This window comes from Corythoichthys intestinalis, chromosome 4 (genome assembly GCF_030265065.1).
Source record: "Corythoichthys intestinalis isolate RoL2023-P3 chromosome 4, ASM3026506v1, whole genome shotgun sequence".
Classification (NCBI taxonomy): domain Eukaryota; kingdom Metazoa; phylum Chordata; class Actinopteri; order Syngnathiformes; family Syngnathidae; genus Corythoichthys; species Corythoichthys intestinalis.
The window spans coordinates 48,909,774-48,936,056 of NC_080398.1; the positions used below are offsets into that span (position 1 = coordinate 48,909,774).

The following is a 26,283-nucleotide window of genomic DNA, read 5'->3' on the forward strand; positions in this document are numbered from 1 at the left end:
GAGGGTCGCGGAGGTGCTGGAGCCTATCCCAGCCAACTACGGGCAGTAGGCAGGGGACACCCTGAACCGGTTGCCAGCCAATCACAGGGCACAAGGAGACATACAACCATTCACGCAAACACTCACACCTACGGACAATTTAGAGTGTTCAATCAGCCTACCATGCATGTTTTTGGGATATGGGAGGAAACCGGAGTTCCCGGAGGAAACCCACGCAGGCACGGGGAGAACACGCAAACTCCACACAGGAAGGCCGAAGCCCGGGATTGAACCCTTGATCTCAGAACTGTGAGGCAGATGTGCTAACCACTAAGCCACCGTGCCGCCACAGTACAAAATCAGAAAGAGTATTTGCTGAGGAAAATTATCATATCTGCCTTCTCAGGCGTTCTGGACAGATAGTGTCTCCTGCAGTGGAGAACACACGTTCACTGGGAGTAGATGAAGCTTGGACGCATAAATATGAGAAAGCGAGATCTGTTGAGGCGGCCGATCAGAGCTGTGGCCATAAGGTGGTTGGTGCCTGTCGTGGCGGCAATCCCCGAACCCGCTGGTGGACACCAGCGGTAAGGGATGCCGTCAAGCTGAAGAAGGAGGCCTATCGGGCCTTTTTGGCCTGTGGGACTCCGGAGGCAGCTGACAGGTACCGGCTGGCCAAGCGGACTGCGGCCTCGGCAGTCGCCGAGGCAAAAACTCGGACATGGGAGGAGTTTGGTGAGGCCATGGAAAACGACTTCCGGACGGCTTCGAGGAAATTCTGGTCCACCATCCGGCGTCTGAGGAGGGGAAAGCAGTGCACTATTAACACTGTGTATAGTGGAGATGGTGTGCTGCTGACCTCGACTCGGGATGTCGTGAGTCGGTGGGGAGAGTACTTCGAAGCCCTCCTCAATTCCACCGACACGCCTTCCTTTGAGGAAGCAGAGTCTGGGGACTCTGAGGTGGGCTCTTCCATCTCTGGGGTTGAAGTCACTGAGGCGGTTGGCAAGCTCCTCGGTGGCAAGGCCCCGGGGGTGGATGAGATCCGCCCGGAGTTCCTAAAGGCTCTGGATGTTGTAGGGCTGTCATGGATGACACGCCTCTACAACATCGCGTGGACATCGGGGACAGTGCCTCTGGATTGGCAGACTGGGGTGGTGGTCCCCCTTTTTAAAAAAGGGGACCGGAGGGTGTGTTCCAATTATAGAGGAATCACACTCCTCAGCCTCCCCGGTAAAGTCTATTCAGGGGTGCTGGAGAGGAGGGTCCGTCGGGAGGTCGAATCTCGGATTCAGGAGGAGCAGTGTGGTTTTCGTCCCGGCTGTGGAACAGTGGACCAGCTCTACACCCTCGGCAGGGTCCTCGAGGGTGCATGGGAGTTCGCCCAACCAGTCTACATGTGTTTTGTGGATTTGGAGAAGGCGTTCGACCGTGTGCCTAGGGGAATCCTGTGGAGGGTGGTCCGGGAGTACGGGGTACCGAGCCCCTTGGTAAGGGCTGTTCGGTCCCTGTACGACCGGTGTCAGAGTCTGGTCCGCATTGCCAGCAGTAAGTCGAATTCATTCCCAGTGAGGGTTGGACTCCGCCAAGGCTGCCCTTTGTCATCGATTTTCTTCATAATTTTTATGGACAGAATTTCTAGGCGCAGCCGAAGCGTTGAGGGGGTCCGGTTTGGTGACCTCAGCATTGAATCTCTGCTTTTTGCAGATCATTTAGTGCTGTTGGCTTCATCAAGCCGTGACCTCCAACTCTCACTGGAGCGGTTCGCAGCTGAGTGTGAAGCGGTTGGGATGAAGATCAGCACCTCCAAATCCGAGACCATGGTCCTCAGTCGGAAAAGGGTGGAGTGCCCTCTCCGGGTCGGGGATGAGATCCTGCCCCAAGTGGAGGAGTTCAAGTATCTTGGGGTCTTGTTCACGAGTGACGGTAGGAGGGAGCGGGAGATCGACAGGCGAATCGGTGCGGCGTCTGCAGTAATGCGGACTCTGCACCGGTCCGTAGTGGTGAAGAAGGAGCTGAGCCGAAAGGCAAAGCTCTCGATTTACCAGTCGATCTACGTTCCTACCCTCACCTATGGTCACGAGCTTTGGGTCGTGACCGAAAGAACAAGATCCCGGATACAAGCGGCCGAAATGAGTTTCCTCCGCAGGGTGTCCAGGCTCTCCCTTAGAGATAGGGTGAGAAGCTCGGTCATCCGGGAGGGACTCGGCGTCGAGCCGCTACTCCTCCGCGTAGAGAGGAGCCAGCTGAGGTGGCTCGGGCATCTGGTTCAGATGCCTCCCGGACGCCTCCCTGGAGAGGTGTTCCGGGCATGTCCCACCGGCGGGAGGCCCCGGGGACGACCCAGGACACGCTGGAGAGACTATGTCTCTCGGCTGGCCTGGGAACGCCTTGGGATCCCGCCGGAGGAGCTGGTTGAAGTGGCTGGGGAGAGGGAAGTCTGGGCTTCCCTGTTAAAGCTGCTGCCCCCGCGACCCGACCCCGGAACAAGCGGAAGATAATGGATGGATGGATGGAGATCTGACAGCGAAGGATAAATCTTTTCTTCCGCCACCATGCAGCAGGGTCCTCAGACAAGACAGCTGGTGGCTGGTGCTCACAGCAGAGTAGATAAAATAAATGTGACGTATCACTGTGGGCCAAATTAACATATTTAAGGCAATGCACTAAATAACGTACGTAGCTGCTAATATAGCTACATTAGTCCGATGTAATAATATGACTTATTCTCGTACTATTCCATCCATCCATTATCTACCGCTTAATCCGGGGTCGGGCCGCAGGACCAGCAGAAGACAGACTATTGTTTTTCTTACCTAGTTCTGACTGGTAAGAGGACTCTTAACTATAAGATTTAGTGTGCACCGGGTTGAAATGTGTTAACTACAGATGTGAAAGTGAGCTGGAACTGTCTGGTACGCCTTTCTGGTAAAAGATTCTGGGCTGGAACATAGCGAAACAATGCTTTGAATGATGGCAACTGTCAAAACCCTATGTTAATAAAAACAACTGCCAGGCTGCCACACACGCATCTCATCTGCAAAAAGAATCTACCAACGCCAGATTTACATACACAGGTATTGACAACAAGCATAATAAAGTGATTATGTAGCGTAATCCGTTTCCACCGATATTTATTATTTGTATTCATCTCCTCAGCTGCAGCAGTTTATCCGAGTCTGATGAGTCGCGTCCATGTGCGCATGCGTGCAGCAAAACACCCTGGCCTCAGTTGTCCGTTCGCAGACATCTGGATTTGTGATCAGCATAGATAGTTAGCTCTGATTGGTTCAAATGCACGTTTTCTTGAACAGCAATAAAAGAATAAAAAAGAACAAGCTTATTGAATTAATGTGATAAATTTAATGTGATAAAAAAAAGGGCGTTGCAACAGGATATTGAGCAGAGCTTTAAGAGAGAAAAGTGTTGAAGAGGGCTTATTTTTATTTTTTTTACTCTGATGGGGAATTTCAGAACATCTTCCATGTCAGTGTGCACTTTGGACTTACTTTTGTTCATTCATGAACTTGGGCTACTTATTTATTTCCGTAAAATTTTAAAAAGTCAATGTCTGCGTGATCTTCAAAATTTATTCTATTTCACTGTGCATAATGTAAGTAATTTTTACTTATTTTTATTAATGTATGTTACTTATATCTTTATTATTTAAAAAAATGTTTACATTATCTTCCATTTTAATGTACTGCACATCCTATGTTCTTAACTAGTTAAAATTGACGTTTTGCATTAATCTGTGAGGAAATGAGGAGAAATAAAAGTTAGGAGACGGAGGTTTGGGTTACTGCTGTTTTAACTCAATTTTCAAATGATTCAAAAAATACAATTTTGAATGGAAATCAGTTTTTAATGTATGCCTTGTGACAGTACAGGTATGTGTAATGCATGTGTAAAAGCAGTTTTGTGTGTATACATGTTATCGTTATAACTGTGCCAAAAGCAGTTCTCTCTGCATTTCAGTAGTTTTGGGTGGTTTGACACCCTCCAAACCATAAGAAACTTAAAATTGAAAAATTCTGTCTCCGTGGCTTTATGTCAGGGAGTTCCGGCAACAAATTCTAGCCTCTTTCAATCGATTTTTAGAAGTGAATTTGTTTCGCAAACAACATGTTTTGAAATTGATCACAGTGTGACATCACACCAAGCCTTGAGATGCAAATACCTGCCCTATTTGTTCTTTCTTCACATCCACTAATGATCTGCCAGGAGCTATTTAACTGGCTGTGAGGCATTTCAATCGGCTATCTTGCCTCCAAAAGACCAAAAAGAAAAAGGACTGACTAATATGGCTTGAAAAATGACATTCTGGGCACTTTTAGCGCAAATTGTCATACAAACCTAGTAAAATGGAACCAAAGGTTATGAAAAATAACGTCTAAAAAAAAAAAAAAACACTTTTGTGCTTCTTTAAGCTTAAACAGTCAAATTAGGGTTTTCCCACAAATCTAATTAAGGCGAAGTAAAAGAAGCAAATGGCCAAGATGGAACACTTAATCCCCACAAAACTATAAGCAACAAATGACCTCTCAGACAGTAATTGTCACTGACACACTAACACCATAGGCAATATAACATCATTACTGGCAGTGCTTCCTCTGTCCATTAGTATGGTTAGTGTGTGTGCGTGCTAAGTTGTGCGATTGTCACATCATGTCATGCCATCAAACTGTCCTTTGGAAGGACCAATCACAGTTAATTAGACGCAAATAATTTCCTGGGTGGATGGGACTGCAGCTGTGGCTGTTTAAAAGCCCAGTTTGCCATTTATGTCTGCAGCCAATCACAGACAGTTATTTCTGTTGCAGGTCATACAGGGATAAACTCCTCTCTGTGTGAAATCTTGTGAAAAGCAGGAAAACACTGAAGCCAAGATGGCAGCAGTCACATCTCATTTGAAAACCTTTAAGCAGCACCACATGGTGCAATGAGAATGATTTTTTTTTTTTTTTTTTTAAACAAAAAATCGGAGCTTTTAGGATTGCGTGTCTGTGTACTGTTTTATTTTGAACGAAAAATTGACTTTTAGTACTGTATTTGTGTTTGATTTCTTGGGTTAATTAATCTTGTGTGAATGTAAATGTAAAGTATTTACCCCCCCCCCCCCCCCCCCCCCCCGTCTGTCCAGAACTCAATTGTTGTGAAACTAACGGGTTACTCAAATGGATTCATGCACTATTGTATAGTCACATTAGTAACTATTGCAAAGGTAGACCTACCAATGCACCGATAATGTACCTTCAGTATATTTTAAATTGGATTCAGCACTGCGGGACTATCACCAATAAACACAATGTACATTGAGTTTGCCTCATTAATGCCAATGGTAGTTTATAATGTATGTTTACAGATGTGCTATTGATTATGCGGTGATAAATTTGCCTCTCACAAGGTCTATAGTGCTCATTAAAAATCATTAAAAGTCATTAAATGGATTTTGTCAAAATTCTAGCCTTAAAAAGCATTAAACTAAATGTTTGAGGAATTAAAAATTATGTAAACTTGACGGTTAAAAAAACATTTTTTACTTTATTTATGAGAGTTGTCTGATATTATTGAGTAGCCGGGATATGAAAACATAACATCATTACGGAATAAGAGAGCAGATACTATCTTCTCCCTGATAATATCGGCCAATAAACGCATTTTAAAATGATGTCGGATAATATTGACATCGGTTTTTCATGATCAGTTTTGGGCCAACATGCATGTTGCCTTCAAAGTAAATGTAGGAGCCTTCTGCCTTTGAATTAGGGCTGGTCACAGCTTAGCACAGCAGTTATACTTATTGACCTTAGATGCCTCCAAACTAAGATGCTTGGGATTTGTTAAGTGAGTTGACCATGTGAAATTATGGTGAAAAACTTAAATGAATGAACAAATGATTGAAAAATAACGAATTATTAACATATTACTACATCATTCACTGTACTGAAGCTGTGTGCCTTCGTTGTTATTTTGAGCAAGATGAGATATTTTGAGACACTTTTTCCATAACTTCAGTTGAAGTTGTTCTTATTTTTTACATAATTCTTATTGGAAACCCTTGAAGTTGCTACATTCATCATTATTAAAGTATCCAGTGGGGAATTACAGTACAATTAGCCATAATATGTTGAGTCCACAATCGCATATATCGGTATCAGACTTTTGGAGTTTGACAATATCGGGATATTGGTTAAAAAGCCATTATTGGACAACTCTACTTATACTTTGTGTGTGTTAAACTATCTGCGGTTGGGCTATGGCATTAAATTAGTTTAAAGCACCATGGAGAGCCAAACGTTCAGCCGCTTTGAAATTCACTCCCACCCGACCTCAGGAACACAGATTCCCTCCCCCTTTTTAAATCAAAACTCAAATCTCACCTGTTCAGACTAGCCTATCCACAATAATCACTAAGTTCTGGTCTTTTTAACTGCCCTTATATCTCTTTTAGTATTTAAAATTGCCTTAAACGTTCTATACTTTAATTTTCTCACTTTTAATATGTTTAAATGTTTTAAATGATTGTACGGCGGCCTTGAGTGCCAGAAAGGCTCCTTCAAATAAAATGTATTATAATAATAATAATAATAATAATTATTATTATTATTATTATTATAAAGTGGCATTAAAAAGCAATAAATGAGATTTTTTGATACATGTAGAAACCCTCAGAAACTCTCAGCAAGGCCAAAGTGTTTGCGGAAATGGCCGAGAATGTCACTGGTTCTTCTGTCCATTACTTACTTTAACAAATGCATGCACTTAAACATAAAACACAAACAGTCTGTTAGGTTATATCTCCGTTGCAACAATGCTCCTTGCTCATATGACAAAGTTTATCAAATTAGAAAACCTGATTATTTACATTTTGGCAATAAAAATCAATAATCCATCAAAGGCAACAAAAAAATCTGAACACAACACAACGGTAAAAATTATTTTTTAAAAATGCTTACAACAAAGAAAAAATCTACCAAACACAATTTTCCAAAGTGTGTTTCTCTTGTAAATTCACAGTAGATGTCTATACTACACACAATTTACTTACCATCAACCAGTGACTTTGCCAGGTTGCTCCAAGGTCAAAACATCAGCATCTGCTGCCAGTTTCTGTCTTTGTAATCCTCCCTCACGCTCTTCACCCACAGCCACAGTCACCTGAACCCACCTGACATAACATAATGCACAAGTTTTAACACTCATATTTTTGAGGGAGATGCTGGGAAATTAAATAGGCCTAAATAAAACTTATCGGTAACACTTTATAATAACTATCTGTTAAAACTAGTTATCACATCATTTGTAAACTGTTAGTGAATGATTTGTTGTTGATTTGTTAAGTGTTTGTTAACAGTTAGTTAATTATTTATAATGATGCCTTATAGTTAATACTAGTATATCATAAATAAACTGATAGTTAATGAGTAATGAATGACTTGTAAGCTGTATATCAATCACTTTATAAATTAGTAATATACCATAAACAAGGTATTAGTAACTTACTAACTAATGACTTAGTAAGTATCAGTTGATAGTTTAAGTTATTGGGATGTTATTCTAAAGTTGTAACTCCTCCTCATTTTTTAATTGTTAGTAAATGAGGGATAAGTGCTACTTTAGAATAACGTCCCAATAACACACAGTACTGTATATATACATATATATATATATATTAGGGCTGTCAAACGATTAAAATTTTTAATCGAGTTAATTACAGCTTAAAAATTAATTAATCGTAATTAATCGCAATTAATTGCAATTCAAACCATCTATAAAATATGCCATATTTTTCGGTAAATTATATATATATTCTGTAAAATAAATTGTTGGAATGGAAAGATAAGACACAAGATGGATATATACAGTAGGGAGAACAAGTATTTGATACACTGCCAATGGGTTTTCCCAATGGCAGTGTATCAAATACTTGTTCTCCCCACTGTACATTCAACATACGGTACATAAGGACTGTAGTGGGCATTTCACTCTACTGTCATTTAAATCTGTCTAAGCTGTCCTCACTCCGAAGCGTCTACTTTTTCCAAAGCTAGACAGCTAGTGAACGACGCCTTAATAATCAGACTTCTTCCTTTTTCATCTGATTTATTAATACAATAGCCTCAAACCATTGTCCTCTTTAGACTGTCGTAAAACTACAAAAAAAAAAAGTACACAAGCATTGCATTAGCAGCAACGTTAGCTTAGCACGCTATACAGGTTCACTAAACATAAATAAAAAGCGTCTCATACAAAAAATAGAACATTTCGCTTACTAACATAATATGTACATTCTTTACAACAACCATACTTACGGACAAATCTTGTCCAAGGATCATATAAGCACAACATTACAAAGTAAGCGTCAGCCCGAGACGTCGTGCAGCCATATTGAACTGGCAAGAAAGAAATAAACCATGTCGCTAAGCGACCACAAGAGTTCACTGTTAGATAGAACAAAAAGCCTTGCTTTAAAACTTACCAAAAGGCAGAATACTGTCTGAGCGGGACATGTACGTTAATTGCGTCATATATTTTAACGTGAGTAATTTAAAAAATTAATTACCGCGCGTTAACGCGATAATTTTGACAGCCCTAATATATATATATACATATATATATATATATATATACATACATACATATTTTTTTAAATAACCAAAAATAGGCACTTGCTCTAAACTTTTCTTGAATGACGTGTATATATGTATATATATATATATAGATATATATATATATATATATATATATATATATATACACACAAACATATACACACACACACACACACACACACACACACACACACATATATATATATATATATATATATATATATATATATATATATATATATATATATATATATATATATATCAGCCTATAACTACAGTAATTTTCGGAATATAAGGCGCACCCGACTATAAGCCGCCACCCACCAAATTTAATACAAAAACGTCATTTGTTTATAGATAAGCAGCACTTGACAAAAGGCTGCATCTGTCCTTATTGTATTATGGGATATTTACACCAAAATATATTAACCAGTAACACTTTATTTGACAGGGCATCATAAGGCTGTCATAAGGCCAAATGAACCACCATGAAGCTTTGCCCCCATTTCTTTGCTCATTTCTTCAAAAAGCTTCATTTGGTCATCACTGCTCCCTTGGGGGAGATAATCAACCTCCACTCCCACCTTCTGTCAACACTGTTGTCATCCAACATGCCTCCTAGCATGCGTTGCAGCACTACAGATGTCAATAACAATCAAAATTCATGTTCTGTGCTAATTCTTTCTTCAGTTACTGTTCCAGATGTTTCATTAATTGTTATTTCTGGTATTTGGTAACACTTTATTTATCTTACCAGAAGACTGTCATAATACAATCATAATTATGACACAACACTGTCATGAGGATTAATGAATGCTTATAACAGATGTATTTTAGTGCCATCTGGCAAATTATCTCACTTTTGAATGGATGTAAAGGATCCGACCTGGACATAAATGGAGTTAGTGACATTGATTTGCCCGATGACACTTAATGACATCTGTCATAAGCATTCAGTAATGCCCATGATAGTGTCATGTCATAATTTTGACAGTCTTATGACGCCACTGTCAAATAAAGCGTTACCTATTAACCGAAATGAATCAACAAATAAGACACACTGGATTATAAGCCCCAAGATTCAAAATGAGGGAAAAAAGTAGCGGCTTATAGTCCGAAAATTACGGTAACACTTACTATATTAACTCACATTTTACAGATCAGTTGTCAATAGTTTGCTAAATATCGACTAAAATTTGAAGAACAGCAAATAGGTTGAACAAATTCAAGGTACAGAAATTTGACGTGAAATGATCACATTTTTGTACCTCAAGATTGTGTGCTGTACTTTACCTAAGAAACACTAAAGATGACATGTTGAACATTTTGTTTAATGCATAGAAACACACATACTGAGCCATCCTATGGCAGAACAACAAAATACAACAGTATCGTACAAACCCATGAGTTTGGGAAAGCTTTTGTGCCAAACACAGGATAAAATGGATTTATGCGAATTTATGTATTTATTCAACATCAATACATCACAGCAAAATGTTAACAAACAGTTTACAAGTCAACAATACATCATTTATTAACAGTTTAGCATAGACTTCATGATATTGACGGGTCAGATTCGACCTTCACTGCGCTACACCTTCAAGTACGAGGCCATCCTACAATCCGTTTCAGTTATTTGCAGTCGGTCGCAGCGACACATGCAGCGATCCAACGCCAGATTTATGTTGAAAAAGTACTAAAGCTGTACCGCATACAAACAGGAAGGATTGTCTCAGAAGTGATTTGTTCGAGGATCCAAGGTAATTATTATATTTTTTGTTTTTTCACAAGAATTTTTAACGTAAGAAGCTCTTTGTTGTTAGACTGCCGTCACATTGTCTAACAGATTAGCATCATTCTTTGACATATTGACGTAAAATAAATGCTAACTGCGCTTTTTTTTTTTTTGCTTTTAACCAAGAATCGAGACTTTTTTACGTCCATATCGATAAAGAATCTAGGGATTTAAGCATTTATTCACAAGAATTTTCACCGGAAAAGCTCTGTTTACATATGGCGGCCACCATATTGACTGACAGACTAGCATTGTACTTCAACATATCTACGTAAAATAAATGCTAACTGCTCGGTTTTTTTGCTTTTAACCACGAATTGAGACCGTTTTACGTCCATATCTATAAAGAAGTCAGGGTTTTAGGCATATTTATTCACAAGCATTTTCAACGAAAAAAGCACTTTGTCTGTGATTCCATTCAGCTTTGATGGCCACGGGAACAATGCAGGGCCACTGTTGATCAGCCCCGCGTCCCGTCAATATCATTATGAAGTCTATGCAGTTTTGTAATGATGTATTAACTAGTTATAACAGATTTTAAAGTGTTACCAAGTTGGTAACAATTTAAAATATTTCATCACTATAGATAACAAGATATATCTTTAGATACTGACGCTGTCAATCATGATAAAATATGATTATTCTTAAAGGAAGAGATGTTGCTATAGCTCCTGCATTTTGCAAGTGTACCTAATTTAAAGAGTATGTCATTAAAGGTGTTAACTCTTTAAGCGCCACCGTTGCAAAATTGCGACAAGCAGCATTGCGGACTATAAAAGCCAAAACTACAAATATGGTGCCTCATGCAGTTACTGCTTTGCGCCAAAAGATGACAGCACAGACATCTGTCATCTTTTGGTGCAAAGTAGTGAGAATTGTTTTGTTTTTTTCCCTTCCACAATCGATTCATCTTAAAATATTTGGACATAGAAGCCACTCAAAGAAAAGTAAGACACCCACCTCCCCTTTTCAGCAATGTTGGAGCTCGTCTGGTCCAGCCTGGCCTGGCTTAGGTCTGACACACTATGAGTGAGTTTTTCAGTCAACCACTGTACTGCTTCTGGGTTGGACAGCTTGGAGTTCTCCATTGATGCTGCTGCTGTTTTCTTATCACCAGGTTCCTCCACTAAATTAAAGTTTGTAGAGTAATATGTGAAAACAAGAATAAGCTTTGCATTATGATACACTACAACATACCATTTCCCTCTGGTGATACACTGTGTTGTTGTTTGTCAAAACTGTCTCCATTCTGCTCTTGTCCTGATTTTTGTTGTTCTTTTTGGCTTTGATAAACTTCCAACCAGTCCAAAGTCTCGCCGTTCTTCAGAGCCGAGCGGTGTTCCTTAAACCAACGTACAATGTCAGTGCGGCCCAGGCTTGTTTGTGCCTCCAGCTGGCTGTATTCTTCAGGTGTTGGCCATTGGGTCCGACAAAACATCTGCCAGGACGGGTCAGAGAAGCAAATGGAAAACATTAAAAATCACACACAATAAAGCTACTTAATTTCATTTAATCCCCAACCACAATAATAAGGCTTTGCAGTGCACTCACAAAATAATACTTGTGTACATGCACATAAAAAGCAGGTGGAAAAATAAGCTCTCCTCCCAAGAGAATGGCTTACGTGTGTAATAATAGTAAGATTCTGTTATAGTGCCAGTTTTTCAGCCCTTCACTCAGTGTAGCACAGTCTAAAAACTTTCACTACTTTGAGTACCCAGGTTTGGTTGAAAGTGGTAGAAATGCATGATTCTAACAATAAAAATGTTAGCTTAAATTTTAATATAGCTTATCCACATATGTTTTACTTGCATCACAAAAGGAAACACAGTAGGGCTGAACGATATTGGAAAAAAACAGACATTACAATTTTTGGGGGGTTTCCTACATGTTGGTATATGGCGGAAAACAGACAAGGCTGAAAAAGCAGTTTCTGCTCTTGCACTCCTCTTTAAAAGAAACTGCTGTATTTTAAGCCAAAACGACTGTTGTGTTTGATAGAACTATATGTCTATATGCTGCCATAGGAGATTCATTGCGCATTAAGCCCCCGAACTATTTTTAATTTGCCCGTTTTACCCTGAAAACCCCCGTTTACAGACCTCGCGCAACCGTTTTTGTTTTAACCCAGCCATGAAAATAAGGTAAGTAATTAAATGTCTGTCGTTTTTAGCTAAAAATCCTTAATTGAGGTCTAATATTTTGTTTAAAAAATTTTTTTTTTTTTTTTAAAAAACGACTTTAAAAAATTATTCACTCGCATATTTTAATTTTTTAAACAAATTATGTCACAATGAAAAAAATGACATCTGTAAAAAAGTCACTTATATCTACCTCATAACTATCGCTAAATTGTATTTTTTTTTTTGTTACTGTTGCATTTTCCTCAATATGTAAGATGATAAATAATCGATACAAAAAAAAAAAAAAAAAACCTTTAAAAGGGTAAATATATGAAAAAGTAAATCTCGACCACTCATTGATGTCTGCGATTTCTGCATCACGACCATTGTTATATTATCATGTTTTACCCATAAAATCCCCCAAAAATCCAGCTGTGGCCATTCACAGCTGTGTCTTGACACTCAGTGATACATGCGACATGGAGTTTTTGGATCGAAACAAGATAAGTACACGATAATATCTCATTAAAGTCATGGCGTCTGTAATTCTGCTCTCGCGTGTTCTCGCCTCCAAATAGGGTTTTGCTGTTTAAAAAACATTAAAAAAAAAAAAAAAAAATGCCCTCCTGTTCAAAATTTTTCTTTCCCCAGAAAATGGAGATTTTAGGCTTTCCAATGACGTATCATACATGCATATCGGACAATTTTGAAATTTGGCCAAATTGGGGGTCTCAGAGCGGAACTTCAAATCACCTAAGTGTTTTCCGCCATATATATTGTGATATTAAAACTAGAAGAATTTTCACCAGACTTGAATAGCTCTGTTTGGGAAGACTTTGGTTGACTCACTATGACCACATTGTAATCATTAGAGATGTGCCGATCCGATCAAATGATCGGAAATCTGGTCGATCGCACCATTTTTCAGAAGATCGGAATCGAGTGAAAAGGATTGGGTTTTTAATTTTAAAAAATATATTTTTGTTTTTCTGCTTCATGCTCATATAGCGCCACAGCCTCCCATCCTTCCTCCTGAAAAGCAGTGCGACCAAACGGTTTTTCTCGGTCACCAGTGCAGCTGGGGTTTGGGTTAAAGATGATTGGGGGGGGGGGGGGGGGGGGGGGCTGGCGGTGCCGCCACACCCAGGCATATAGGGGGCCCGTTTGGCGGGCGTTAAGGTGGACGAAGAGAGAGGCTAAAAATCATATATGGTGTTCAAGTTCCACTCCCTCCTCACCCCGTGGCGTCAAAATGATAACAAAAAAATAAAACAAAAAAACATAGCAAAATCCCAGAAGCACACGGGGGGACCTAGTGAATGACCTACAGAGAGCTGGGACCACAGTAACAAAGGCTACTATCAGTAACACAATGCGCCGCCAGGGACTCAAATCCTGCACTGCCAGACGTGTCCCCCTGCTGAAGAAAGTACACGTCCAGGCCCGTCTGCGGTTCGCTAGAGAGCATTTGGATGATCCAGAAGAGGACTGGGAGAATGTGTTATGGTCAGATGAAACCAAAATAGAACTTTTGGGTAGAAACACAGGTTCTCGTGTTTGGAGGAAAAAGAATACTGAATTGCACCATACCCACTGTGAAGAATGGAGGTGGAAACATCATGCTTTGGGGCTGTTTTTCTGCAAAGGGACCAGGACGACTGATCTGTGTAAAGGAAAGAATGAATGGGGCCATGTATCGAGAGATTTTGAGTAAAAATCTCCTTCCATCAGCAAGGGCATTTAAGTTGAGACTTGGCTGGGTCTTTCAGCATGACAATGATCCCAAACACACAGCCAGGGCAACAAAGGAGTGGCTTCGTAAGAAGCATTTCAAGGTCCTGGAGTGGCCTAGCCAGTCTCCAGATCTCAACCCCATAGAAAATCTGTGGAGAAGGTTGAAAGTCCGTGTTGCCCAAAGACAGCCCCAAAACATCACTGCTCTAGAGGAGATCTGCACGGAGGAATGGGCCAAAATACCAGCAACAGTGTGTGAAAAGCTTGTTAATAGTTACAGAAAACGTTTGGCCTCCGTTATTGCCAACAAGGGGTATAACAAAGTATTGAGATGAACTTTTGGTATTGACCAAATACTTATTTTCCGCCATGATTTGCAAATAGATTCTTTAAAAATCAAACAATGTGATTTTCTGTTTTTTTTTCCACATTCTGTCTCTCATGGTTAAGGTTTACCCATGTTGACAATTACAGGCCTCTCTAATATTTTCAAGTGGGAGAACTTGCACAATTAGTGGTTGACTAAATTCTTATTTGCCCCACTGTAACTGCAGCAGCTGGGGAAACCTCCATGCCGTCCATGGAATAATAAATATTGGTGGAAACGGATTACGCAACACAAGCCCTTTATTATGCTTGTTGTTAACACTTGTGTATGTAAATCTGATGTTGGTAGATTGTTTTCTTCTTGGAGATGAAATGCATGAGTGGCAGCTTAGCATTGTTTTTCTTTTTTTTTTTTACATAGCGTTTTGACAGTTGCCGTCATATTTTCGGAATCAAAGTACCGCGTACCGGAAAAGAATTCCGGCCCTGAAACTTATACCAGAACTGCGTTCTGGCCCTGAATCTTATACCAGAACTGCATTCCTGACCGTGCTGGTCCACTTTCACCCCTGGGTATCGGACATTTATCGCGCAGCAAAATATCTCTGCTAGCTAAGACTACGTATTCTAAAAATGTTTTTAAAAATATATTTTGCTAAATTTTCTTATTTTAATCCTGCACATGATAAATAACCCCAAATACAAAAAACTATTAAAAACTAAACTCACACTAATAATCTAATAAATCTAATCTAATAATCTATAAAAACGCAAACTAGTAACTAAAAACTAATTCGATAAACTGAATTTGAAAACAAAAATTGAAAACTAAACTAAAAAAAATCCCAAACTATAACTTCGGTCTACAGCAATGGTTCTTAATCTTGCTAAAGGTACCGAACCCCTTTGAGTTTCACACTTGAATTAATCGAACCCTTGGGCATTCAAAAATTGATACATCTAAGATAGCAAGTTAAAACCCATGTGAATTTCTAATCAAATTTCTTTTCATTTAGACAGCATGTTTTTAAACAGGCCAAAATGTATGTTTTTATCTTTATGCTTGCAGCATCATCAGTCCACTAAACCAAGACTAGCCTAACGCCCATATCTTAGAATTTTTTATTCAAATTTGGAGGAATATACAGTGCCTTGCAAAAGTATTCGGCCCCCTTGAATCTTGCAAACTTTCGCCACATTTCAGGCTTCAAACATAAAGATATGACATTTAATTTTTTTGTCAAGAATCAACAACAAGTGGGACACAATCGTGAAGTGGAACAACATTTATTGGATAATTTAAACTTTTTTAACAAATAAAAAACTGAAGAGTGGGGCGTGCAATATTATTCGGCCCCTTTACTTTCAGTGCAGCAAACTCACTCCAGAAGTTCAGTGAGGATCTCTGAATGATCCAATGTTGTCCTAAATGACCAATGATGATAAATAGAATCCACCGGTGTGTAATCAAGTCTCCGTATAAATGCACCTGCTCTGTGATAGTCTCAGGGTTCTGTTTAAAGTGCAGAGAGCATTATGAAAACCAAGGAACACACCAGGCAGGTCCGAGATACTGTTGTGGAGAAGTTTAAAGCCGGATTTGGATACAAAAAGATTTCCCAAGCTTTAAACATCTCAAGGAGCACTGTGCAAGCCATCATATTGAAATGGAAGGAGCATCAGACCACTACAAATCTACCAAGACCTGGCCGTCCTTCCAATCTTTCTTCTCAAACAAGGAGAAAACTGATCAGAGATGCAGCCAAGAGGCCCATGATCACTCTGGATGAACTGCAGAGATCTACAGCTGAGGTGGGAGAGTCTGTCCATAGGACAACAATCAGTCGTACACTGCACAAATCTGGCCTTTATGGAAGAGTGGCAAGAAGAAAGCCATTTCTCAAAGATATCCATAAAAAGTCTCGTTTAAAGTTTACCACAAGCCACCTGGGAGACACACCAAACATGTGGAAGAAGGTGCTCTGGTCAGATGAAACCAAAATTGAACTTTTTGGCCACAATGCAAAACGATATGTTTGGCGTAAAAGCAACACAGCTCATCACTCTGAACACACCATCCCCACTGTCAAACATGGTGGTGGCAGCATCATGGTTTGGGCCTGCTGTTCTTCAGCAGGGACAGGGAAGATGGTTAAAATTGACGGGAAGATGGATGCAGCCAAATACAGGAACATTCTGGAAGAAAACCTGTTGGTATCTGCACAAGACCTGAGACTGGGACGGAGATTTATCTTCCAACAGGACAATGATCCAAAACAAAGCCAAATCTACAATGGAATGGTTCAAAAATAAACGTATCCAGGTGTTAGAATGGCCAAGTCAAAGTCCAGACCTGAATCCAATGGAGAATCTGTGGAAAGAGCTGAAGACTGCTGTTCACAAACACTCTCCATCCAACCTCACTGAGCTCGAGCTGTTTTGCAAGGAAGAATGGGCAAGAATGTCAGTCTCTCGATGTGCAAAACTGATAGAAACATACCCCAAGCGGCTTGCAGCTGTAATTGGAGCAAAAGGTGGCGCTACAAAGTATTAACGCAAGGGGGCCGAATAATATTGCACGCCCCACTTTTCAGTTTTTTATTTGTTAAAAAAGTTTAAATTATCCAATAAATTTTGTTCCACTTCACGATTGTGTCCCACTTGTTGTTGATTCTTGACAAAAAATTAAAATTTTATATCTTTATGTTTGAAGCCTGAAATGTGGCGAAAGGTTGCAAGGTTCAAGGGGGCCGAATACTTTTGCAAGGCACTGTATCTTATATTGTTCAACATTAAACCTGCTTGATTGCATTAATCTTGACTGCAGTTTCTATCATGTTTACATCTCAAATGATATCAAATTTAATGAAAAACCCTGCAAAATGATCGCCAAATAAAACATGAATCTTCTCACAAATTGAATAAACGGTGTGAATTTACAACAAATAATTTTGCCTTTGGATTTGCTTTTCACACTGAAAAATGAAATTTAACTCGATTCATTTCAAACTGTTTCTATTTTTGTTTTCATGTCAACATTCTGATTCTGTCACTTCGTTTCACTTCATTTTCATGGTGTAAAATGTGACGCAAATGTTTTTTATGTAAACGCAGTGCACGTTACCCGTAGGTCATTTGTACTTTCTCATACCAAGTGAGAGTCAACCTTCCACTGAGCAAACTATTTTCTCCTCCCATCAGATAGGGGACTAGCAGTTGAAAGAATTGGAATGAAGCCTGTAAATTGGGGATCAACCAGTCCAAAAACTTTGCCTAGATTTAGTCAGTCCAAAAATAGGACTCTGCGTGTCTAAACCTTCACCGAACCCCTTACACAGACTCACCGAACCCCTGGGGTTCGATCGAACCCAGGTTAACAACCACTGGTCTACAGTAAATACCTTTGAGCATGTGTGTAATACCAATAATAGTAAAAACTATTGAAACAAACACCTTAAGATCACTTACTTACACCCTAACCTGAATAAAACTGACATGTAATCCATTTCAGGTCACTTTACAAAGCTGTTTTATCATTCCAAGTCCACAATCCTAATAATGAAATATCACCTATTTCTTACAACTTCATTCATGATTTTAGACCAAATCAGTGAATCAATTGTTACCTTTCGGAGCAGTGTGAGAGAGCATCTTGGAATCGCAGCTGGGTTCGCCGACACAGAGAGGACAGGAGGATGCGGAGAGGAGGAGGATGAATTAAGGATGGGTGGTGATGCAGAGGCAGACAAGGTTGGAGGATGAGGGGAGGAAGCTGCAAGTATTGGAGGGGAAGAAGAGGATGACGACGACGAAGAAAGGAAAGGTGGGAGGGCCGATGATTGGAGCGTTTTCCCATCCTGCTCGCGATGAGAGGAACCATTAAGCAACACCCCTGGCTTGTCGCCTTTGTCATCTGCGTTTTTAGTGGTCACGCTGAGCAAGGCCTTCTCCATGTTGTCCCTCAGTGCTCTGCGTTCAGAAAACCAGCAGTCTACTTCAGTCTTGGAAAGCCTGGTGTCCTGGGCCAGTTGATCTAGAGCAGAACAGAGTTCAAGGACTTAGGTACGCTGCTTCCACTGGAAGCTGGGAAAACTGTCTCTATGGGCTCTTTGTGTGTTGGACGTCACAATACTTAATCTTCGCCTGCCGTTGTCAATCATCTAAATTTGCTGTTACCATTTACTCATTTGGTTGACTGAATGGTTGAAACTTCGACCGCACTATCACCTTACGATCAAACTGCTGCAGGCCGAACCTGGATTATAAATGTATCGCTCTTCCACATATTCGGATTTCAGGGAACGTGCTGCCAACTAGAGCTGAAACGAATACTCGAGCAACTCGAGTAACTCGAGTTTAAAAACTGATCCGAGTAATTTTATTCACCTTGAGTAATCGTTTAATTTTCCCAGCTCTAAGCATCACGTTTTGCCGGACTACTTTTAATGCAGGACAACGCGCTGATGTCACGTGCGTAAAGGAAGCAGCAATAAAAGGAAAAAACTTACTGCGGCCGACACCCGCTACAAACGACGCCGACATTGCTAAAAACTAGCCCACATGATGCTACGGTGGTAGCAGGTAGCGTCTGATGCGTCTCATAGAAATCACATGTATGTTGAACTAGATGTGAAATGACAGAGTCAGCGGCGTTAGTAAACAGCCTCCATCTTAAAGCAGTAGACTTCTAAGCACTAATAAAAAAGATTACCGTTACTGTCACTCGCTCACGTAACGTTAGCCCAGCGGAGGGCTAGGTTTCAATTAATTATGACCACTGTTGATGCGTGGCTAACGTGTCTTACACACAGGCTTTATTTAATCTGTGAAAACATAGCGCTGTAGAGTGATGAGGGTCTAAAATAAAACTTTAATAATGCTAACTCTTAATTTTAGCTCAGTAGTCATTGTTGGATAAAACACCAAGTAGCACTGGTCACTAATGTGCTCCAATACAGCAGGTATCATACATTTATTTTGAACACTGCAAAAACACAAAATCCTATCAGGACTTACAGTTTAGAGTAACTTAAAACTTAACTAGAACTTAAAAATAGCTTGACACAAATAGAAATTCAATTGAAACATGTGGGAAAAACACCTTTTCACCTAACTTTTAAGTGATGTGTGTTATCAAGCGTAATGGCATTTTTAGGTAAGAAATATATATTTTTTTATAAGATCCAAGTTTTTTGAGTGAAAGCAGTGAATTAGTCTTTTTTTTTTATTCCAGTTACATCTGAGATGCAATTGTTGGCTGTTTTCAACAATGTACATCTAAAATAAAGACATTAATTGACTGAAAATGGTTCAATATTAGATGAAATGTCTTGTTTTCTCATGTATATTTATAATTGCTCTTCACCTAAAAATATGTTTTATTCGATTATTCAATTAATCGATAGAATTTTCAGTTGATTACTAAAATATTTGATAGCTGCAGCCCTATTGCCAACAGCACACAAACAAGCCTGAAAGTGAAGGGCAGCCGTTATGGCAAGCCACCAGAATATTTGATGTGTGCAGTCCCCTCTGAATTACCTGGTGTGAGAGCCACACCTATATTTTCCCGCAAAAATGTGACTACAAGGAATCTAAAGGCTAACATGGTAAGGGAATGGCATTCTTGGGGTATCCACTTCATCACCCATCATGATAAGTTCATGGACTTTAGTTTGGAGTTTAGTTTAGTTACTCTAAGCAATCCTCTAAAACTTAGTTTAGGGGAATATAACTTGAAGTTGCCATATCATGCGAGTCCCATCTTTCAAATGTATCATGCAGATTCCTGAAGCAGACACCTACAGACCTCTGTCACAGGGCTCACAATCATTCTGGGAGTACCACAACATCAAAACAATAGTCAATGGCACGAACAAAATAGGTTATTTATCATTGGCAGAGAAAAAAAGATGATTTCTGGTCTAAGGTAATCTTGGGATTTTTGTGAAATTGAAACAATTTCAGTATGTATTTTGAACTTGTCACTGAAGTATGATTACTGTAGCAAATGCCATTAATTATATTTAACAATTTACTCTCTTCCCCAGCCCTCTGCATGTGCAAACAGTATGAGAGTTGTACCAAGCTGAGTGTCCGTTGGAGTGCTGCTTCTCTGGAAACTCTCCTCAAGTGCCTTCAGCTGATCTGAGGATTTCCCCTTTACCCGCTCCAGAAGGGGGAAGTGGCTCGGGACCGCTTTTCTCACGGGTCCATCTTTAGGTACCGGAGTCACCTCCGCTTTCACTAGCAATGGGGGCGGAGGGACACCTTCAATGGGCACAGGGACAAAATGTATTCATCTTACTTGGAAACAATGTAAAACTGCATTTGAAATATTGGCCAAATATAGGTCATTAGATGTATCAATGTTTTATCATGAACAGTATATTTCATATGAAGGGCAAATACAAGTGGAATTTGAGTTGAAATCACTCCAGTGTAGTTTCATCAACCATGATCTCTGACCCACATATTCACTTTGATTACAAGTTTATTTGAGTAAAATTCATTTACAAAAAGCAAAAATATGTTTAAAATACAGAAAAAAAATCTTAATACAGTGGTACCTCTACTTACAAACGTCTCTACAAACATTTTTTTTTTTTTAGGGTTAGACACTTTTAAACGAGAAAATATGTCCTCTTGTTATAAAAACTTTCAAGTTAGGAGAGGCAAAAATACCATAAAAGATACAATAATACCTGACTGCGGCCGACAGCCACTATAAACAACGCCCAGTTGGTAGAAACTACGCCCACGTTGCTACAAACTACGCCCACATAATGCTATGGTAGATATCACATGTATAGAGAACTAGATGTGAATTAACAGACTCAGCGGCGTTAGCACATGTATAGAGAACTAGATGCGAAATGAAAGACTTGCCGGCGTTAGTAAACAGCCGCCATCTTAAAGCAGTAGAGATCACAGGATGGCTCTGTTGTAGTGAACCTTCCAAGCGAACCTAATTAACTTTTTATCTAAAATACTCCTAAATCAGCAAAATCTTGAATTGAAGCTATCTTTATACGATGAAACCGTTTTAAAACTTTCACATGTCGAAAGTACACAGAAGGGAAATAATGGAATAACAGCAGCAATTTTAGTAACTTTAATGGTTGATTCACTTTAAATTACTTCCAGAGCAATGGTTACAATCTAGTTTTCGCAATTTCCGCAATATCCCTGTGTCTCGTTAAGTTTATGGTAAAGAATTGGGCAAGGGCCTATTGTCCCCAAAACTCTTAGAACGTCACATAGTCCAATAAACAAATTCTTTGCACCACCGTCTCAACAGCAGGCATGGTTTGGAGGGACGTAGTTTGGATGAGGCGTGGTTTGTAGTGTGGCTGTGGCTGCAGTTAGACCCTTCTCAAAAGATACGCATGTCCTTCCTGCTTTCTAATTATAATCTCGCGCCATAAAATCCTGCTGCCCTATTGATCATAATCTTTCCTAACTCATCTCCTTCAGTATGCTGCTCTCCTATTGGCCTATTGTTGATGATGTTTCAATTTGGGTGTCGCAGTATGATGACGTGCACAGGCGCGACAGTGTTATTGTTGCTACAAGGCTCCTCGTGTTTTTGTCTCACAAAGAGTGAGATAGGCGATATGCACCATCGATCTCATGAGAGAAGACATTGGCTCACTCGAAAGGTAAGATACAATTTTTTCTTTGCATTTCGTTCTGCTATCTACTTCATTACAGGTATCAACGGTTAGGTTAGGTTAGGTTAGGTTAGGTTAGGTTAGGTTAGGTTAGGTTAGGTTAGGTTAGGTTAGGTATATGAAATGTTTCAAATGTGTTTGGCTGTTGTTTTATTACATTTTACCTCAATTATAAAATTCAATATGGAGTGTCAGTAGTGCTTGGAATGGATTAGGGCATTTAGATGTAAAACGAGTCTCTATTTACGAAATTTTCGGGTTATGACACTCATTAATTTCGTAAGGAGAGGTGCCACTGCATAGATATTTTTGAAGGTTATGTCCAAAGGAGTGGTTGAACAGACTTTTTGGGGGATGGATAGAGACAACTGGATTCTGTATACATGATTAAAACGCAATCTCGCCATGATAAGACAGATAAAGAGTTAATTAATAGTTATTGGGCATATCTATGCATTTTGTTGTCTTGTATCCTCATTGCTCCTATTCCAAGCACAATGACTACATGTTTATTTGTGTCAACCATATCGTGATCAAAAACTAAAACCAGCACAGCTAAGAACATTCGGGAAATTCATTGCATTCTGCATAATGTAATAAGGGAAAAGTGTAACTCGGGTAAAATACAGTCTATCAGTGATTATATTACTTTGACAAGTGTTTTGCATTTATAAGACATTTATGAGAAAACTGTAAAAGTGTGAGTTGTGATGATCTTTGTCGAAATAGGTACACAATATAAATATATCCGTCTCATGTTATTTATACTGCATCAGCACATCCTCTCCTATGTAGAGTGGCCAGGCTGGCCCACCAATGTTACAGACCACTAAAAGTAGATGGTGTTGCCATGGCAACAACAGAGACAATATTCGTCTTGTCCCAAGACAGTGTACCAAAATTACAATGATGCTGTTATTTTAGGAGAGCACTGCTTCACATTGATGCTTTAAATTCATCTTTAGATCAGTGGATGAAAATTTAGGGGTCTCGGTAATTCTTAACTTCAAATGTCAGACAGCAAATACCTTTGAGATTAAGGAGCCTTTGTTCACTGAACCACTTCTTAATCTCTCCTCTGGACAACCCAGTGGTTTCGATCAGTCTGTAGATCTGTCACGTGACAAGATACATGTAATTAACCATGACTTATATTTACTGTAAGAAGGGTTGTTTGATTATTGATACCTCTTCTTCCTCAGGGAAAGGACACTGCATGTAGCTGGACCGTAGCACTGATAACTGCTCGGCTGTTTTGTTGGGATCCGCAGTGAAATTTAACACTTTAGGCGATCCCATCTTGGATGTGGCAACAGGCGCAGATATGGCTTGAATGATGGAGGGTCGTTTACTCTCGGAGACAGCTGAGGGTGAGGCCAAAGGCCGTTTAAGTGACTGAGCTACCTGTGGAAAAGATTAAGGCAAAGACCTGAATTACGAGGAGTTTTACATTTCAAAAGTCATTATTCTGAATAATGTTAAAATATGCCAGAACGGTGGCAAACAAACCTGATTAGCCAACGTGAGTGCAAGTGGTGCACAAGTGACAGCAGAGCCGTTAGCTACTGGAGTCAGCACCAAGCTGGTCTGTCCCAAGAGCTGACAGGGGACGGACTGAAGGACCGGAGCGGCGGGCTGCACCGATTTAGTGGCTGAGGTCGTTACTGGAGGTGGGTTGGCGGATGACTGAGTGGTAAGGTGGGGTGTGACAACTGTGAAGGTCTGAGGCACAGAGGAGATTGTACCATTGAACATCTTTTTTCTCGCTTCCTCCACCTGATGTGGGAGAAATGTATGTCGCATACATTAATACATGAATTGCAATGACCTCCCATGAGATTGTGTTTGTCCCGAGTGAGGCTCAAACAACTGGGAGGATGAAAGAAACTGCATACATGAATAGTAATTAGATCATTTGTACCTCCTCTGGTGACCAGCTAATGCCCTGTTTGAGCCTCTGGGTGGTAAACCAGACTTTAATTTGTTCCTCTGGATGTTTGGAGACTGCAGTAAGCCAAGAGAGCTCTGCTTGTGTTGGGTAAGGGAACTTGTTGAAGGAAGAGATAAGCGTCAGGTTGTCATCCAAAGAAGGATTGTATTTGGTTGTGTTGAGGGGAATAGCGATCTTCGGCACCTGGAATAATAACGCACAAAACATTGCATTCACAAAGTCATACCGCTAATTCAAGTCAAATGCCAACATTTATCGATGTGTTATGTAGTTTTAATTGGTGTAATTTGTTAGTTGTATGTTGTTACATTCAATTCCTAAAATGAAAGTGATAACAATCACAACATCCATACACTAATCAGCCTGGGCCAAATGAATGGCTATTCACAATCAAGAAAATAATTGTTTTAGCACCAACATATTCGTCGTTAATGCAGGCGTTCAATGTATTTATTGTCGTTGTTTGTGCTTCTTCTGTCTCTCTCTCCCCCCTCTCTTTTTGTCTGTCCCCCCTGCTGCTTTCTCCTAATAAACGAGGCACATTGAATGATCACAATGGGAGTATGTCGTACTCCCATGTGATACATTAAAACTGTTCAGACCAATCGGACACTCAAATTTTTATTCTTCGTGTCAAGCAGCTGAACAGGACAGCTTTAAAATAAACAAATAAATCAATAAATAATAATAATTTTCATAAAAAATATTTATAATTCATAAGTATGATAAATATTAATTATCATAAATAATAATATAACTCAAGCAAAACCTGGTAAATTGACAACTCTTGCCATCATAGACAGAGCTTGATAGCTCATGTTGGGCTATGCTTCAAGGCTCTTTTTATTGATAAAAATATGGATCACTGCATCCATTTACACATAAGACATTGGATCTGAAAAGAAATACGGGCAACGATACCGGTGAGAGTCCCACGTACTCTTTCCAAATTTAGTATTGTATGTATATGTTGTTGTTTGTTATTAAGTATGTTATTATGCTACTTGTTACAAAAGTGCACTCTGAGTAAGGTCACACAAAAATACTTTTAGTGCATAGTGCAATAAAGTGGTATGAAAAAGTATCTGCACCTTTTGGAATTTTTCACAGGTCCGCATAGAATCACCATCAAATGTGATCTGATCTTTGTCATAATCACACAGATGAAAATACAGTGTCTTCTTTAACTAAAACCACCCAAACATTTATAGGTTTTCATATTTTAATGACGATAGCATGTAAACAATGATAGAAGGGGGGAAATAAGTAAGCGAACCGTCTGTCTAAGAAGACCAATGAAACCAATTTTTACCAAACATTTTGAGTCACGTGTGTGCCCAATCACTAATGAGTGGTTTAAAGCTGCACTTCCCACTATAAAACTCACACCGGGTAAGAAATATCTTGATGAGAAGCATTGTCATGGCTCGCTCAAAAGAGCTGTCTGCAGACCTGCGAACAAGGATTGTTGATTTTTATAAACCTGGGAAAGGATACATAACCATGTCTAGAAGTCTGGATGTTCATCAATCGTTCAGCGCAGAATACTCGGAGGGGTAAAAAAAAAAAAAAACCTTGAGTGTCTGCTAAAGACTTACAGAAATCACTGGCACAGTCCAATATCTCTGTGCACACATCAACTACAGTATATGTAAAACTATGGCCACGGAGGAAGCCACTGCTGTCTAAAAATATTGTTGCTCGTTTGATTTTCGCAAAAAGGCACTTTGACACCCCACAGAAGTGGTAAAATATTTTGTGGACTGATGAAACCAAAGTTGAATTGTTTGCGAGTAACAAACAATGTTATGTGTGGAGGTAAAATGGAACAGCTCACCAACATCAACACCTCATCCCTACCGTGAAGCATGGTGGAGGGAGCATCATGATTTGGGGCTGTTTTGCTGCCTTAGGGTCTGGACAACTTGCAATCATTAATGGAAGAATTAATTCAAAAGTTTATCAAGATGGAAAACCTGAGACCGTCTGTCAAACACTTGAAGCTATAAAGAGGATGGATGCTGCAACAAGACAATGATCCAAAACACAGAAGTAAATCAACTTCAGAATGGTTTCAGAAAAACAA

The 26,283-nt window shown here is 39.7% G+C and overlaps 1 protein-coding gene across 3 annotated transcripts in view; it reads right to left on the reverse strand.

The window, feature by feature from the left end:
- Positions 1 to 26,283, reverse strand: part of zhx2a (zinc fingers and homeoboxes 2a) — a 69,510-nt gene that overhangs the window by 1,919 nt on the left and 41,308 nt on the right. For all 3 annotated transcript variants that reach the window (XM_057833999.1, XM_057834000.1, XM_057834001.1), the window contains 9 exons: positions 24,168 to 24,380; positions 23,756 to 24,022; positions 23,435 to 23,650; positions 23,275 to 23,359; positions 20,658 to 20,843; positions 18,200 to 18,606; positions 11,587 to 11,827; positions 11,350 to 11,515; positions 7,031 to 7,150 (listed from right to left, as the gene is read on the reverse strand). In XM_057833999.1, coding sequence (XP_057689982.1) covers positions 7,033 to 7,150; positions 11,350 to 11,515; positions 11,587 to 11,827; positions 18,200 to 18,606; positions 20,658 to 20,843; positions 23,275 to 23,359; positions 23,435 to 23,650; positions 23,756 to 24,022; positions 24,168 to 24,380 — 1,899 coding nt within the window. In that variant the 3' untranslated portion in view covers positions 7,031 to 7,032. The remainder of the gene's footprint in view (positions 1 to 7,030; positions 7,151 to 11,349; positions 11,516 to 11,586; positions 11,828 to 18,199; positions 18,607 to 20,657; positions 20,844 to 23,274; positions 23,360 to 23,434; positions 23,651 to 23,755; positions 24,023 to 24,167; positions 24,381 to 26,283) is intronic.